At 36.0% G+C, this 14,541-nt stretch overlaps 2 protein-coding genes and 1 pseudogene across 2 annotated transcripts; all 3 read left to right on the forward strand.

Annotated features, from left to right (window-relative positions):
- Nucleotides 1-3,098: 3,098 nt before the first annotated feature.
- LOC113722760 (uncharacterized) lies at nucleotides 3,099-6,427 on the forward strand (annotated as a pseudogene).
- Nucleotides 6,428-8,315: 1,888 nt separating this feature from the next.
- LOC140006841 (B3 domain-containing protein REM5-like) lies at nucleotides 8,316-9,756 on the forward strand. Its single transcript, XM_072049506.1, has 5 exons — nucleotides 8,316-8,522; nucleotides 8,657-8,719; nucleotides 8,806-9,145; nucleotides 9,253-9,338; nucleotides 9,457-9,756. Exons 1-5 carry the CDS (start codon nucleotides 8,316-8,318, stop codon nucleotides 9,754-9,756), a joined length of 996 nt encoding a protein of 331 aa, XP_071905607.1.
- A 2,554-nt stretch (nucleotides 9,757-12,310) lies between these two features.
- LOC140006842 (B3 domain-containing protein REM5-like) lies at nucleotides 12,311-13,751 on the forward strand. Its single transcript, XM_072049507.1, has 4 exons — nucleotides 12,311-12,517; nucleotides 12,801-13,140; nucleotides 13,248-13,333; nucleotides 13,452-13,751. Exons 1-4 carry the CDS (start codon nucleotides 12,311-12,313, stop codon nucleotides 13,749-13,751), a joined length of 933 nt encoding a protein of 310 aa, XP_071905608.1.
- Nucleotides 13,752-14,541: the final 790 nt, after the last annotated feature.

Genomic DNA, 14,541 nt, shown 5'->3' on the forward strand with positions numbered 1-14,541 from the left:
ATAAGAATGAAAGAATGTATAGGTTATGATTATAAATTTAAAAAATTTGTGCAATAATTAAATTAAATAGAGTAAGTTTATCGTATGCATAATTGTATATTCGGATATCCATATTCTCTTTGAATTTGCTATCAACAATGCTTGTGATGTTGTAAAATCGCTTACCTTAACCACGTAACTAACTTTCGAGCACATGTATCATTTTCAATTTTAAACACATGTTGATAAGAGTATGAAACAACATTAAAAGTTTGATGTAGTGTTAATGATGGAACTCACCAACTGCGCAGGTATCGAGCAAAATCTAAATTGTGATTGATATACAATTTGCTAACTCCAATTGTACAAAGTGATGGTCCAGCACAGTATGGTTATATTCGCTAAAAAACTATTTAAATTATATAGAATATAAGTAAAAACATTTGATTTACCTCTAAAATTTTGTACGCAAATACCACATGCTAGTAAAATATTATTTTTTGTAGCAGACTGATATTATAGGATTTGTAGTATATTCAATAACTTGATACTCAAATCACTGATGAGCCAAATTTTGCCTAAATAAGCTTTACAGTGTCCTAACTCCTTGCAAAAGAAAAAAGTGCTAAATAGTCCTAATTGGCATCGCAAGTTACAGCAACGTACCAGTGGCATCTAGGCCTAATTTTTTTGTTGGGTCAAAATCTAGTCCTAATTGGTTCTGCTGTTTCTTGATCACGTTGTATGCTTCCGAATTAAAATTGTATTAAAATAGCATGTGAATGAGCATTTGTCTTTAATTAAGGAGTAAAAAGGATTAAAAGTATAAACAACAAACTATAAACGGTTTATGAAGTAGATTATGGAAAAGTTTTAAATTTTAAATTTGACTAGTGATAGGGTTGGTTATAACCCACTACTTTTTATGTATTAAAATAAATACAAAAATCTTCTTGGGATTTTTTTTAGGGTTAAATATAGTAAGTCCCTTAATTTTACATTTATCTGCACTTTACCCCCTCAACTTTACATTTAGTTGTGCATTTGTGATTTTTTTGAAACGTGATTGTAATTTGCAAAGCTCATTTGTAGGGGTGGTTATAGGGTTAGTGTGGTGACAAATATTTCATAATTATAAAAATTTAACATTGTATTAAAATAACATACAAATGAACATTTGTCTTTAATTAAGGAGTAAAAAGGATTTAAAGTATAAATAACAAACTATAAGTGGTAACATGAAGTAGATAGTGGAAATATTTTAAATTTTAAATTTGATTGGTGATAGGGTTGGTTATAACCCATTACTTTTTATGTATTAAAATAAATACAAAAATCTAGAAAAAAAGAATGGAAAGTTTGGAAGCCATTAAGAGATTTATGCTAAAAACCCCTTCTGCAATACATATAGATATAGATATGGAGTGTTAGAAATTCAAGGCCAACCTACTAAGAAGGATAAGATTAAGAAAAGTCTGAAGTCAAAAGGGTTTTGTAATTCATTTTGCTCACGTAACCGGAAGTCCTGAAAACTAAAGATAAAATTGAAGCGAGGCGCTATTTGCGCACCAGAGTCCAAAATGCAAAATCTGCCTGACCCATCAGCGTCAAGAAATTGTAAAACTATCCTGCAAAAGTAAAACCAGAAAAATTTGACCTCAAGGATTCTGGGACCCAGTTTTGCTGCTTTGTCCATTTGCTAGTGGTGCAGCTTCTATAATCTATGTCCCCACCGGGCTGTACCGGAACTGTACCAGACTGCCTGTAAGTATTCCCATGTTTTTGCCTCTCTGCCCAAATGTAACAAGGCAACGAGTAAATTTGAGCACAAAATTTTTCGTCCAAAAGAGGAATTAAAACTAGGATTAACCTTTGTTACACTAATGATTATTAATTCTAATTTATACACTAACGTGTACGAGCAGATGCCACATCGTTTCAATATATATCAATTTGGATCTGAGTTCGAAATTTTATATATAATGTACAAACGATCAAAAATTAATCTTTCAAAACTAACTACTAGCTTTTATTAATACTCTTCTCCTGAAATTTATTTTTAAGTGAAATAATGTGTTAGTTTACATTAATATATATAATGGATATCACATCTTCTGAATACACACACCAACATTTTTAGATGCATGCGATATAATATCAATATTTTATTTTAATTTGAAATTTTACACATGGTCTTTAAACTAGTAAAAATTTACTCTGACTTAAGACTAAATCTTAACTTTTGTTACTACTCTTCTCCTAAAATTTACTTGTTTCACCAAGATAAATGTATCAGCCATACTTCACGAAAAGAAAAAAAAAAAAAAACTGGCAAAAAGGGGGAAAAACGAGTTCAAAATGGGCTTAAAACTACCAAGTAACTTTCTTTGCCCCTCTCCTCCTAAAATTTGTTCAACCAAAGTAATGTATGGATCAGCCATAATTCACCAAAAGGAAAAAAGAAAAACAAAGCAAAAATGGGGACGAAGAAGCATTCAACGCAGACACGTATGAATAGACCAGTGCAGTAATGAGGAATTTAATGCAAATGGGGATTCCCTTTCGCGAGCCTCCTTCACAGTTTCTACCACTGCTCTTACAGGCTATGCGGCCAAGCTCTTCCAACGACTGAGAGGGACAGGGAGGAAAGAAGTTGGTGGGAATTGATCTACTCCTACTTGTAGTAGTAGTTTTGCTTTATTAGCACCTTCTTACTAGCAATAACTAGGGATTACAGTGGTTGTTCTAACTGCTATTGCTCCCTCCCATAGATTTTACTAGTTTTTGTTTTTGTCCACCTCTTCAGTTGGAAGTCCATTTTTGTCTCTGGGCAGCGCTTGATTTTTGGTCCTTTTGTTTCTTTTACATTTCTGAGTTGGGCATACGTAGCAGTTACAAACAATGATTTAGCTGGGTAATTCAATTGGGATGGCTTTCAATCTGGGAGTGGAATCTTTGGTGGGGTTAGCACCTGGTTTCTGTTGTTGAACTACTACTAATGCTTAAAAATGGGTAGGTGTTGAATATTTTGAACACAAAACTGCTCTTGTTGGAGGATGCCAAAGCTAGGGTTTTTCCTTCCTTTAATGCAGTTAAAAAGGTTTGATCCCAAAAACATGCTTCTTCTCTTTGCCTTTCTTTTCTTTTGCCCTTTCTCCTCTTTTAGACCAAGTCTAAACTCATATAGATTATTCTATTCTTGTTCTTGAATATTTCAGGTTTCCAGAGCAGAATTTCGGCCAAAGAATAAATTACTGATATTGAAAAAAAAAAGAAAAACATTTTCATTTCTTGAATTTGTTCTGCGTTGTGGAAAGTCGTCAGATTGGTTTTGGAGAAACCAAGAAAGATTCGTGTTAATGCATCTTTCACTATGGAAACCTATATCATTCTGTGCAGCCTTGATGATGGACAAGAAGAGCAGGAGAGGAAAAGGTTCTTGGGTGGAGGAGGAGGAGGAGTGGGGTAAGGCAAAGCCATCAACTCTCAAGAATTTGCCGGAGAACAAACTAAGGGAGGCTCTTGAGGAGGCTTCTGAAGATGGGTCATTGGCAAAATCACATGAAATTGATTCTGAGTCTTTGAATCAAGATGGCTACTTGGGAAGGTCAAGATCTCTTGCAAGGCTTAATGCCCAGAAGGAATTCTTGAGGGCAACTGCTCTTTTGGCTGATAGGACATTTTGCACTGAAGAATCCATTCCTGACTTTAATGAAGCCTTCGATAAGTTCTTGACTTGGTACCCAAAGTTCCAATGTTCAGAAAGAATTGACCAATTGAGATCAGATGAGTACAGTCACCTATGTGATCCAGGTGCAAAGGTATGCCTTGATTACTGTGGTTACGGGTTGTTTTCTTATTTTCAAACGCTACAGTATTGGGATTCATCTGCATTTAGCTTAAAGGAAATTACTGCAAATTTGAGCAATCATGCACTTCATGGGGGTGCAGAGGACGGTACTGTGGAGCATGATATTAAAACCAAAATTATGGATTACTTGAACATTCCTGACTCCTGAGAATGAGTATGTACTTCTTTTTACTGTTAGTCGAGGATCTGCATTTAAATTGCTGGCTGAATCATATCCTTTCCATTCGAACAAGAGGCTGTTGACTATGTTTGACCATGAGAGCCAGTCTGTGAGTTGGATGGCTCAATGTGCTAAAGAGAAGGGTGCAAAGGTGTACAGGGCCTGGTTTAAATGGCCATCCTTGAAACTCTGCTCTAGAGAGTTGAGAAAACAAATTTCAAACAAGAAGAAAAGGAGGAAAGATTCTGCAGTGGGGCTTTTTGTTTTCCCTGTTCAGTCAAGAGTTACAGGTTCCAAGTATACATACCAGTGGATGGCAATGGCACAGCAAAACAACTGGCATGTATGGCTGGATGCTGGTTCACTAGGTCCTAAAGATATGGATTCACTTGGTTTGTCCCTTTTCCGGCCAGATTTTATTATTACATCATTCTACAAGGTATTTGGTTATGATCCAACAGGGTTTGGATGCCTTTTGATAAAAAAATCTGTGATGGCAACCCTTCAAAACCAAACTGGTCGTACGGGGTCTGGGATTGTGAGAATTGTCCCTGATTTTCCTCAGTACCTTGGTGACTCTCTGGATGGCTTTGATGGATTAATGGGCGCGGAAGAAAAGGCAGACGACAAAAATGAAAACACTGAACCAGAAAAGCCTGGAGGGCCGCAATTGCCAGCATTTTCTGGTGTTTATACGGCCTCACAGGTCAGGGATGTTTTTGAGACAGAGATTGATTAAGATAACAGTTCAGACAGGGATGGGGCAAGCACAGCATTTGAGGAAGCCGATATCATTTCAGTTGGGGAAGTTATGAGGAGTCCAATTTTCAGTGAAGACGAGTCATCTGAGAACTCGTATTGGATTGATTTAGGTCAAAGTCCAATTGGGTCTGACAAATCTAGTCAATTAACCAAACAGAAATCAGACTCACCTCTGCGGCCCTCATTGTTTCCTGCCAGGAGAAATAATGGGCAACTTTCTCTGAAGGTTACGTCTAAATATACGGAGAGTCCGATACATGATGACAAGAGGTTAAGTTTCAGAAAGCACGAAGATCATGTCTTATCTTTTGATGCTGCTGTGAAGTCGGTATCACAGGACCTGGACCATGTTATGGGAATCCCTGAAGAAGAATCCCTTTCAGAAACAGAGCCAAATTTGAAAAAGCTTGGAAACTATGCTAATGGCACAAATATCAGAGAGATTCAGGAAGAAAATGAAAGTTCTCTGGAATCGAGGATAGCATGTTCTAGATGGAGCTGTACTTCAAATGGATTTGGGGCATAGCACAGAAATTCAGGCTTACGGCATAGCAAACTTGAGATTTCGTCCACATCTGAGCTTTGCCCAGAAAGAAAAGAAAGTGCCATAAGAAGAGAGACAGAGGGTGAATTTAGGCTCTTGGGGAGGAGAGAAAGGAATGGATACACTGGAGGCAGATTTTTCGGACTGGAAGATGGTGACAGAGTTGCTGGCATGGGCTGTAGGGTATCGTTTAGCTTGGATGATAGCCAGATTGTAAATCCAAAGTCCTCTTTTGAACCAGGGGAACCTTCTGTGAACAGTTTGGTTGATGCTGAATCCATCCATGACGGTGAATATGGTGATGAGCAATGGAATGGAAGGGAGCCTGAGATTTTCTGCCGCCATCTTGACCATGTTAACATGTTAGGTCTTAACAGAACAACTCTCAGACTGAGGTATCTGGTTAACTGGTTGGTTATCTCGTTACTTCAGCTTCAGTTTCCCAGTTTTGACAAAGGTGTTAAAACATCCCTCGTGCAAATATACGGTCCCAAGATAAAGTATGAAAGAGGCGCAAGTATAGCTTTTAATGTTAGAGCAAGCAGCAAAGGAGGGATTATTCATCCTGAAGTTGTTCAAAAATTGGCCGACAGACACGGGATATCTCTTGGCGTTGGTATCCTTAGCCACATACGCTTAGCGAACGGTGCAAAGCAGCACAATGGGGCATTATGGATTGAAGATGCAGCCTTTTGTAAGCCAATGTCCAACAGCCATTGCCGCAACGAAAATGCTCTCCTTCGGATTGAGGCTGTTACGGTGTCACTCGGTTTCTTGACCAACTTTGAAGATGTCTACAGAGTGTGGGCATTTTTGGCTAAGTTTTTGAATCCATCTTTTGTTGAAGAAGACAGATTATCCACAGTACATGAGGATTTGGAAGAGGCATTAAACTGAGACTTTGCATTTTTCTTTTTTGGTTAGCTGGCAAGAAAATGAAATTTCAATGTCAGCATGCTTGTATGGTCATTCATTCTTGCCCAAGTTGATGTTTAATTTCTCGGGGATTATGGAAGATGCGGAACAAAGCTCGTAGCCTGTTGCATATCCTCTTGCTCCAAGCCATAAGCTTGCGAGCAAATGGATTTGTTGATTCTTCTTGTTGCTTCAATTCTCTATTCTTTAAATTCTATTTGTAGCTTATGGGTATAGATTTTGCTTTGTAAACATAGCATACCAGTTGAGGAAACTTTTGACCGTAAAAGTAGAACTATTTACAATTACCTGAAGGCAACTCAATGGCGCTGCCCTGCCTAGGTTAGGGTACTTGAAATCATTGGAAAATGTTAGCGTACGTGTCTTTTGAACATTATCGCTTTTTAATCTGGGAATCGTGCTAATTAATAGTAGATGTATTCATCCAACCATACCATAAGGAAGCATTACGAAGGTTTATTCAGAGCCCAAGCGGCAATATTCAAGTCTTTGCACTTCAGGAAAAATCAAATAATCGGCTGATTCAATTTAGATCGGAAATCGGATATCGGTAAAACGGACTTCAGGAAAATCGAGTAAGATCCAATTGTAAAATTTGGCAAAATAGTTTGGAAATACATGTTGAAATTCGATTTTCAAATTCTCAATGACCGATTAAACTATTGAATTTCATACTTTTAATTAAATATTTTATATATTTCACGTCGACCAATACATCATATTAAATATTTGTTTGTTGGGTTTGGATATAAAATCCAAATCCAACCGTTAACTCAAACCCAACACGGTTGGTGGGATAAATCCAAATCCAACTATATTAATGTATCATATATATATATATATATAATAAAGTCGTATCTTCATACTTATCCCTTTGCGTTTTCTCTTTCCTACGTGGCTTAATGAGACGGCAAGTAGTTTCCTACGTGGCTTGCTACTTTTTTGTTTGGATGTATATCAATTCTTATTTCCTATAAGAATTCTTAATATTATATGATTCTTATTTCCTATCCAAAAAAGGAACTAAAAAGTAATTCGATATAAATAACAGAGACATTATGAAGAATAGAATATTATTTGACACTATTTACTGCATTTTTTATTTATTTTCAAGTTTTTTAATGTTATGGTATTGTTGAATGATATTTTTTCTATTTTTGAATTATTATTCACTGAATTAGATGTTCAAATTTATATTATAAGAATACTTTGTATTACAATGCGTACATAGTAATATACTTAAGATAAGTTATAATAGATTATACATTAAATTTTTATTTTATATCAACATTTTTATAAAATTAACTAAATAGTTTATTATTTTTCGATGATTCCCGTTCAACGAACGGGTACAAAACTAGTTAGTTAATAGTGTTGTAAGTTATAATTTATGCTTATAAATAAATATATAACCATAAAATTGCATTAATTAATATATTAATAACTTTTATATAGTTAATTACATATTAAATGTATTTAACTAATTTATATTAGAAAGTCAATCTAAAACTTTGGATATTTTATCGAAGTATCAACTATCCGGTCGAAATTCAATTATCAACATTCAATTACCAAATACAAATTTGGATAACAATTGAATGTTGATCTTGTTGAAAAAATTCAAAAAAAATCAAAAATTTTTGAACACCCCAACAATAATGACAGTTTCCTTCCCGGAGCTGTATGCAAGCTTCCTTTGGCTCAGCTTTTATTTTTCACGAAGTGGATGACCGACCATTTGGGCATTTGGCTCAGCTTTTATTTTTCACGAATTTGGAATAGTACCTCTTTTCCTGATTTCAAGTGGATGACCTTTCATGCATCTAACTTCCGGGCAGGGCCAAAAGAAAGAATAAAGGTGTAAAGGAAAAGAGAGCCGTGCCTCCAAAGTACAATACGTAGTTAATGACCAACACCTACCAAAGGAAACCTAATACCAACATCTACCATGTGTAGGAAACAGGAAATCTAAAGTGCAATACCAACACCTACCATGGGCAGTTAATGACTCTGTAAAGAAAAAGAGAGCCGTGCCTCTATAAAGTGCAATACCAACACCTACCATGTGGAATCATCAACACAGCATGCGAAATCATCTTTCGAGAAGCAAGAAGGATACAACAGTCCATGAGAAAGATGCAAAAAAAGGCGGGAGGATAACTATCAATGGCTTGACACTGCAAGACCCGTCAATAGAGTGCAGAGGCAGAGACCACACAAGTGTCTCCGGCAGCAAAATGAGAAGTGGTTGTGCAACAAATAATCAGCAGGTACGGTTAACAACAGCACACTTTAAATTGGTTTAATGGTACAAGATGATAGACATCTATTGTTAAAAACAGCTACATCCATTATTTCTAGACACGAAATGTTCCACTTACACGGTTTAAAATAACTACATCAGGGAGAATCTCGAGTTATCAGTCGCTTCTTCAAATTCATAGCACCTGACTTCGAAGCAGAACTGGTGTGTATTCACCTATCAAGTTGTCTAGAATCTTTAATTTAATTTATGCTCCATTACATCCTCTCATCGTTTTCCATGGCATACAGAGGCTTTCTCCACGTTTCTGTAGGGAGCTGTATGAAAAGATTCCAGAGCAAGCGTTTCTAGAAAGCCGCAAAGGGTTTCGGGAAGTTACAATAGGCAAACGCAGCAACGGGCTACTAACCCTCGGCGGGGAGGGTTGGAAGAGTTTCATCCATGATCATGAACTAAAATTTGGAGATTTTATGGTTTTTGAACATACTGGTGGGATGGTGTTCAAAACATACGTATTTGACCCTAGTGCTTGTGAGAAGGACTACTCTTCTGCGGGTTCTGAGAACTTGACAACAAACAAAGTACCTTGTGCTCAACCTCTTACTCTTCCCAATGTTGCAGGCATCAAGGGTGAGTTATTTTACTAATACTCTTCATGTAAACAACAATGGAATATTTTGGGGTTAAAAGAATTTCCAGTGTGATAGCTGATGTAAAATATGGTTATTCATATGCAGAGGAGGAAGCGGAGGGAGCAGTAGGGCCTTATAATCCCCACTTCCGTATAACAATAAATCGAAGTAATCTCCGCCGCAACGTCTTGGTGAGCACAATTTGCACTTGATTGATTTATCATCTTGGAATTTATCATTTTCTCCTTTCCCCATTGTCAAAACACAAAATCCTAGTCTGTGTTAATTAATTTCTTTGATGAATAATAGACTATCCCTTCAAAATTTGTGAAGTCCAAGTATCTGAATCAGAAAACTAGCGTGACCCTCCGGAATGCTTCTGGAGGTGAATGGCAAGTGAAACTTGCAGCTTATAGAACTGGCTCTAAAGCTGCTTATTATACAAAAGTTGTCATGGCAAAAGGCTGGGGTGACTTTCATATGTCGAATCAGCTCAAGATAGGCGATGTTTGTTTATTTGAACTAGATCGTTCCACTGCTCTTGGAAGTCCCAGTAATGCCGTCATGAATGTTCAAGTCATGTCAAACAATATTCCATCGACTTCCTGACTTTTCTGGATGTGGCATTCCCTCAAATCTGTAATCAAACATTGGAATGTATATTTAGACATTCGCGTTGGTACTGGAATTCTACTAGAGACAAAATTATTCTAATCTAATCCAAGCAAAGGAAGTTTTTCTTCTTGTTGAATTTGGTTTCTATTCTTGAATATATATATATATATATATTTCCACATGTTTTTGCCTTTTTCCAGATGAACAGTCTTACTGTGGATCATCACTGAATAATTTGTCAAACCATGAATATGGAGTTCGAGAAAATGCACATAGCTAATTAACATAATTAGTCAATGCCGAAGATGGCTGATAAAGTGAAGAATGTTCCCCTAAAGCAAGAGAGTTGTTAGAACTAGCAAGGCTGCAAAATATGCTAATGTGATTTTTAGGTATGAATGCGATGCAAGATTGAGGTTCCAACTGCCAAGATTACAAGTTTACCCAACTATGCAAGATTATCACAGATCAGAGTAGGAAATCTTGAAGAGAGTAAAGGTAAAATCCAAGTGCTTCAGGAAAGTGATAGCAGAAACTTCAGCAATTACATATTTACATTGCAGCAGCAGGCAGAAGGGACTGATTAAAAAATGGAATTTACCTTAGAATTTGTAACTAATCTCTAGTAGGAAGACTTTTATTTTTTGGAGCGAATTTGGTCGAAAGGACTTTGATGCCCCGCTCCATTATATGGGTTTTTTTTTAACATAATCAGCAATTCTCTCCCCACGCGCGCTGTCTCTCTCTCTCTCTCTTGCATAGTTGTCATTCATCCAATGCTGATAGTGTATACACTGTCAGTGTAGGAAAGATTTACTCTTTTAATAATAGTAGACAATCCGACACTTATCTTAGCCGTTGAATATTCTAACAAAAAAAAATCTATTATGCATTTCATTTTCGGGAAGGATTTAGCAGTGAAATCGTGTCATCAATTATAAATAAGATCACGTGGAAATCTTTTGTGTTCCAAATCAAGTTGAACAATTACAATCTGGAACAAGGTAGTAATAGATTTACAGTGACTATATGGTTCTACTGTGATTTCGGGAGGGAAACGCATTTCATACTTTTACAGGTTATATGCAATAAATTTCTCTTATATTTCACATATTATATCTTACATAATATTTTTGTCTTTAATTTTGATAAATCATTATCAGATTGGTGGAACCGACAACCAATACCAACCTAGAGAATTTTCTTCCCAGATCCCAATTAGTATAACAGATGATTCTAATCAACAACATTTCAATATACTTCATATGAATCATTCATCAGAGGGTTCAACAAAAACTACAGAGGAAGGAAATCCTCATAAAAAGATTTGCATGAGAAGGTAGATTTAATATACTATTTTATTTTCTTAAATTATAATCTTTACGTATTGTTATACACAACTTTGAATGCGATAAATCATTTTTTTCCGGTACTTAGTTATCCTGCTTTGCTATCATGCAGCGATAATGGAAAATCAATAAATACAGATTTGCACGGATAGATCGAGGAGAACGTTCAAACAGAAGAAAAACAAAAACAAGTTATGAAGAATAGAATATTATTTGACACTATTTACTGCATTTTTTATTTATTTTCAAGTTTTTTAATGTTATGGTATTGTTGAATGATATTTTTTCTATTTTTGAATTATTATTCACTGAATTAGATGTTCAAATTTATATTATAAGAATACTTTGTATTACAATGCGTACATAGTAATATACTTAAGATAAGTTATAATAGATTATACATTAAATTTTTATTTTATATCAACATTTTTATAAAATTAACTAAATAGTTTATTATTTTTCGATGATTCCCGTTCAACGAACGGGTACAAAACTAGTTAGTTAATAGTGTTGTAAGTTATAATTTATGCTTATAAATAAATATATAACCATAAAATTGCATTAATTAATATATTAATAACTTTTATATAGTTAATTACATATTAAATGTATTTAACTAATTTATATTAGAAAGTCAATCTAAAACTTTGGATATTTTATCGAAGTATCAACTATCCGGTCGAAATTCAATTATCAACATTCAATTACCAAATACAAATTTGGATAACAATTGAATGTTGATCTTGTTGAAAAAATTCAAAAAAAATCAAAAATTTTTGAACACCCCAACAATAATGACAGTTTCCTTCCCGGAGCTGTATGCAAGCTTCCTTTGGCTCAGCTTTTATTTTTCACGAAGTGGATGACCGACCATTTGGGCATTTGGCTCAGCTTTTATTTTTCACGAATTTGGAATAGTACCTCTTTTCCTGATTTCAAGTGGATGACCTTTCATGCATCTAACTTCCGGGCAGGGCCAAAAGAAAGAATAAAGGTGTAAAGGAAAAGAGAGCCGTGCCTCCAAAGTACAATACGTAGTTAATGACCAACACCTACCAAAGGAAACCTAATACCAACATCTACCATGTGTAGGAAACAGGAAATCTAAAGTGCAATACCAACACCTACCATGGGCAGTTAATGACTCTGTAAAGAAAAAGAGAGCCGTGCCTCTATAAAGTGCAATACCAACACCTACCATGTGGAATCATCAACACAGCATGCGAAATCATCTTTCGAGAAGCAAGAAGGATACAACAGTCCATGAGAAAGATGCAAAAAAAGGCGGGAGGATAACTATCAATGGCTTGACACTGCAAGACCCGTCAATAGAGTGCAGAGGCAGAGACCACACAAGTGTCTCCGGCAGCAAAATGAGAAGTGGTTGTGCAACAAATAATCAGCAGGTACGGTTAACAACAGCACACTTTAAATTGGTTTAATGGTACAAGATGATAGACATCTATTGTTAAAAACAGCTACATCCATTATTTCTAGACACGAAATGTTCCACTTACACGGTATAAAATAACTACATCAGGGAGAATCTCGAGTTATCAGTCGCTTCTTCAAATTCATAGCACCTGACTTCGAAGCAGAACTGGTGTGTATTCACCTATCAAGTTGTCTAGAATCTTTAATTTAATTTATGCTCCATTACATCCTCTCATCGTTTTCTATGGTATACAGAGGCTTTCTCCACGTTTCTGTAGGGAGCTGTATGAAAAGATTCCAGAGCAAGCGTTTCTAGAAAGCCGCAAAGGGTTTCGGGAAGTTACAATAGGCAAACGCAGCAACGGGCTACTAACCCTCGGCGGGGAGGGTTGGAAGAGTTTCATCCATGATCATGAACTAAAATTTGGAGATTTTATGGTTTTTGAACATACTGGTGGTATGGTGTTCAAAACATACGTATTTGACCCTAGTGCTTGTGAGAAGGACTACTCTTCTGCGGGTTCTGAGAACTTGACAACAAACAAAGTACCTTGTGCTCAACCTCTTACTCTTCCCAATGTTGCAGGCATCAAGGGTGAGTTATTTTACTAATACTCTTCATGTAAACAACAATGGAATATTTTGGGGTTAAAAGAATTTCCAGTGTGATAGCTGATGTAAAATATGGTTATTCATATGCAGAGGAGGAAGCGGAGGGAGCAGTAGGGCCTTATAATCCCCACTTCCGTATAACAATAAATCGAAGTAATCTCCGCCGCAACGTCTTGGTGAGCACAATTTGCACTTGATTGATTTATCATCTTGGAATTTATCATTTTCTCCTTTCCCCATTGTCAAAACACAAAATCCTAGTCTGTGTTAATTAATTTCTTTGATGAATAATAGACTATCCCTTCAAAATTTGTGAAGTCCAAGTATCTGAATCAGAAAACTAGCGTGACCCTCCGGAATGCTTCTGGAGGTGAATGGCAAGTGAAACTTGCAGCTTATAGAACTGGCTCTAAAGCTGCTTATTATACAAAAGTTGTCATGGCAAAAGGCTGGGGTGACTTTCATATGTCGAATCAGCTCAAGATAGGCGATGTTTGTTTATTTGAACTAGATCGTTCCACTGCTCTTGGAAGTCCCAGTAATGCCGTCATGAATGTTCAAGTCATGTCAAACAATATTCCATCGACTTCCTGACTTTTCTGGATGTGGCATTCCCTCAAATCTGTAATCAAACATTGGAATGTATATTTAGACATTCGCGTTGGTACTGGAATTCTACTAGAGACAAAATTATTCTAATCTAATCCAAGCAAAGGAAGTTTTTCTTCTTGTTGAATTTGGTTTCTATTCTTGAATATATATATATATATATATTTCCACATGTTTTTGCCTTTTTCCAGATGAACAGTCTTACTGTGGATCATCACTGAATAATTTGTCAAACCATGAATATGGAGTTCGAGAAAATGCACATAGCTAATTAACATAATTAGTCAATGCCGAAGATGGCTGATAAAGTGAAGAATGTTCCCCTAAAGCAAGAGAGTTGTTAGAACTAGCAAGGCTGCAAAATATGCTAATGTGATTTTTAGGTATGAATGCGATGCAAGATTGAGGTTCCAACTGCCAAGATTACAAGTTTACCCAACTATGCAAGATTATCACAGATCAGAGTAGGAAATCTTGAAGAGAGTAAAGGTAAAATCCAAGTGCTTCAGGAAAGTGATAGCAGAAACTTCAGCAATTACATATTTACATTGCAGCAGCAGGCAGAAGGGACTGATTAAAAAATGGAATTTACCTTAGAATTTGTAACTAATCTCTAGTAGGAAGACTTTTATTTTTTGGAGCGAATTTGGTCGAAAGGACTTTGATGCCCCGCTCCATTATATGGGTTTTTTTTTAACATAATCAGCAATTCTCTCCCCACGCGCGCTGTCTCTCTCTCTCTCTCTTGCATAGTTGTCATTCATCCAATGCTGAT

The sequence above is a fragment of the Coffea arabica genome, chromosome 5e (genome assembly GCF_036785885.1).
Source record: "Coffea arabica cultivar ET-39 chromosome 5e, Coffea Arabica ET-39 HiFi, whole genome shotgun sequence".
Classification (NCBI taxonomy): domain Eukaryota; kingdom Viridiplantae; phylum Streptophyta; class Magnoliopsida; order Gentianales; family Rubiaceae; genus Coffea; species Coffea arabica.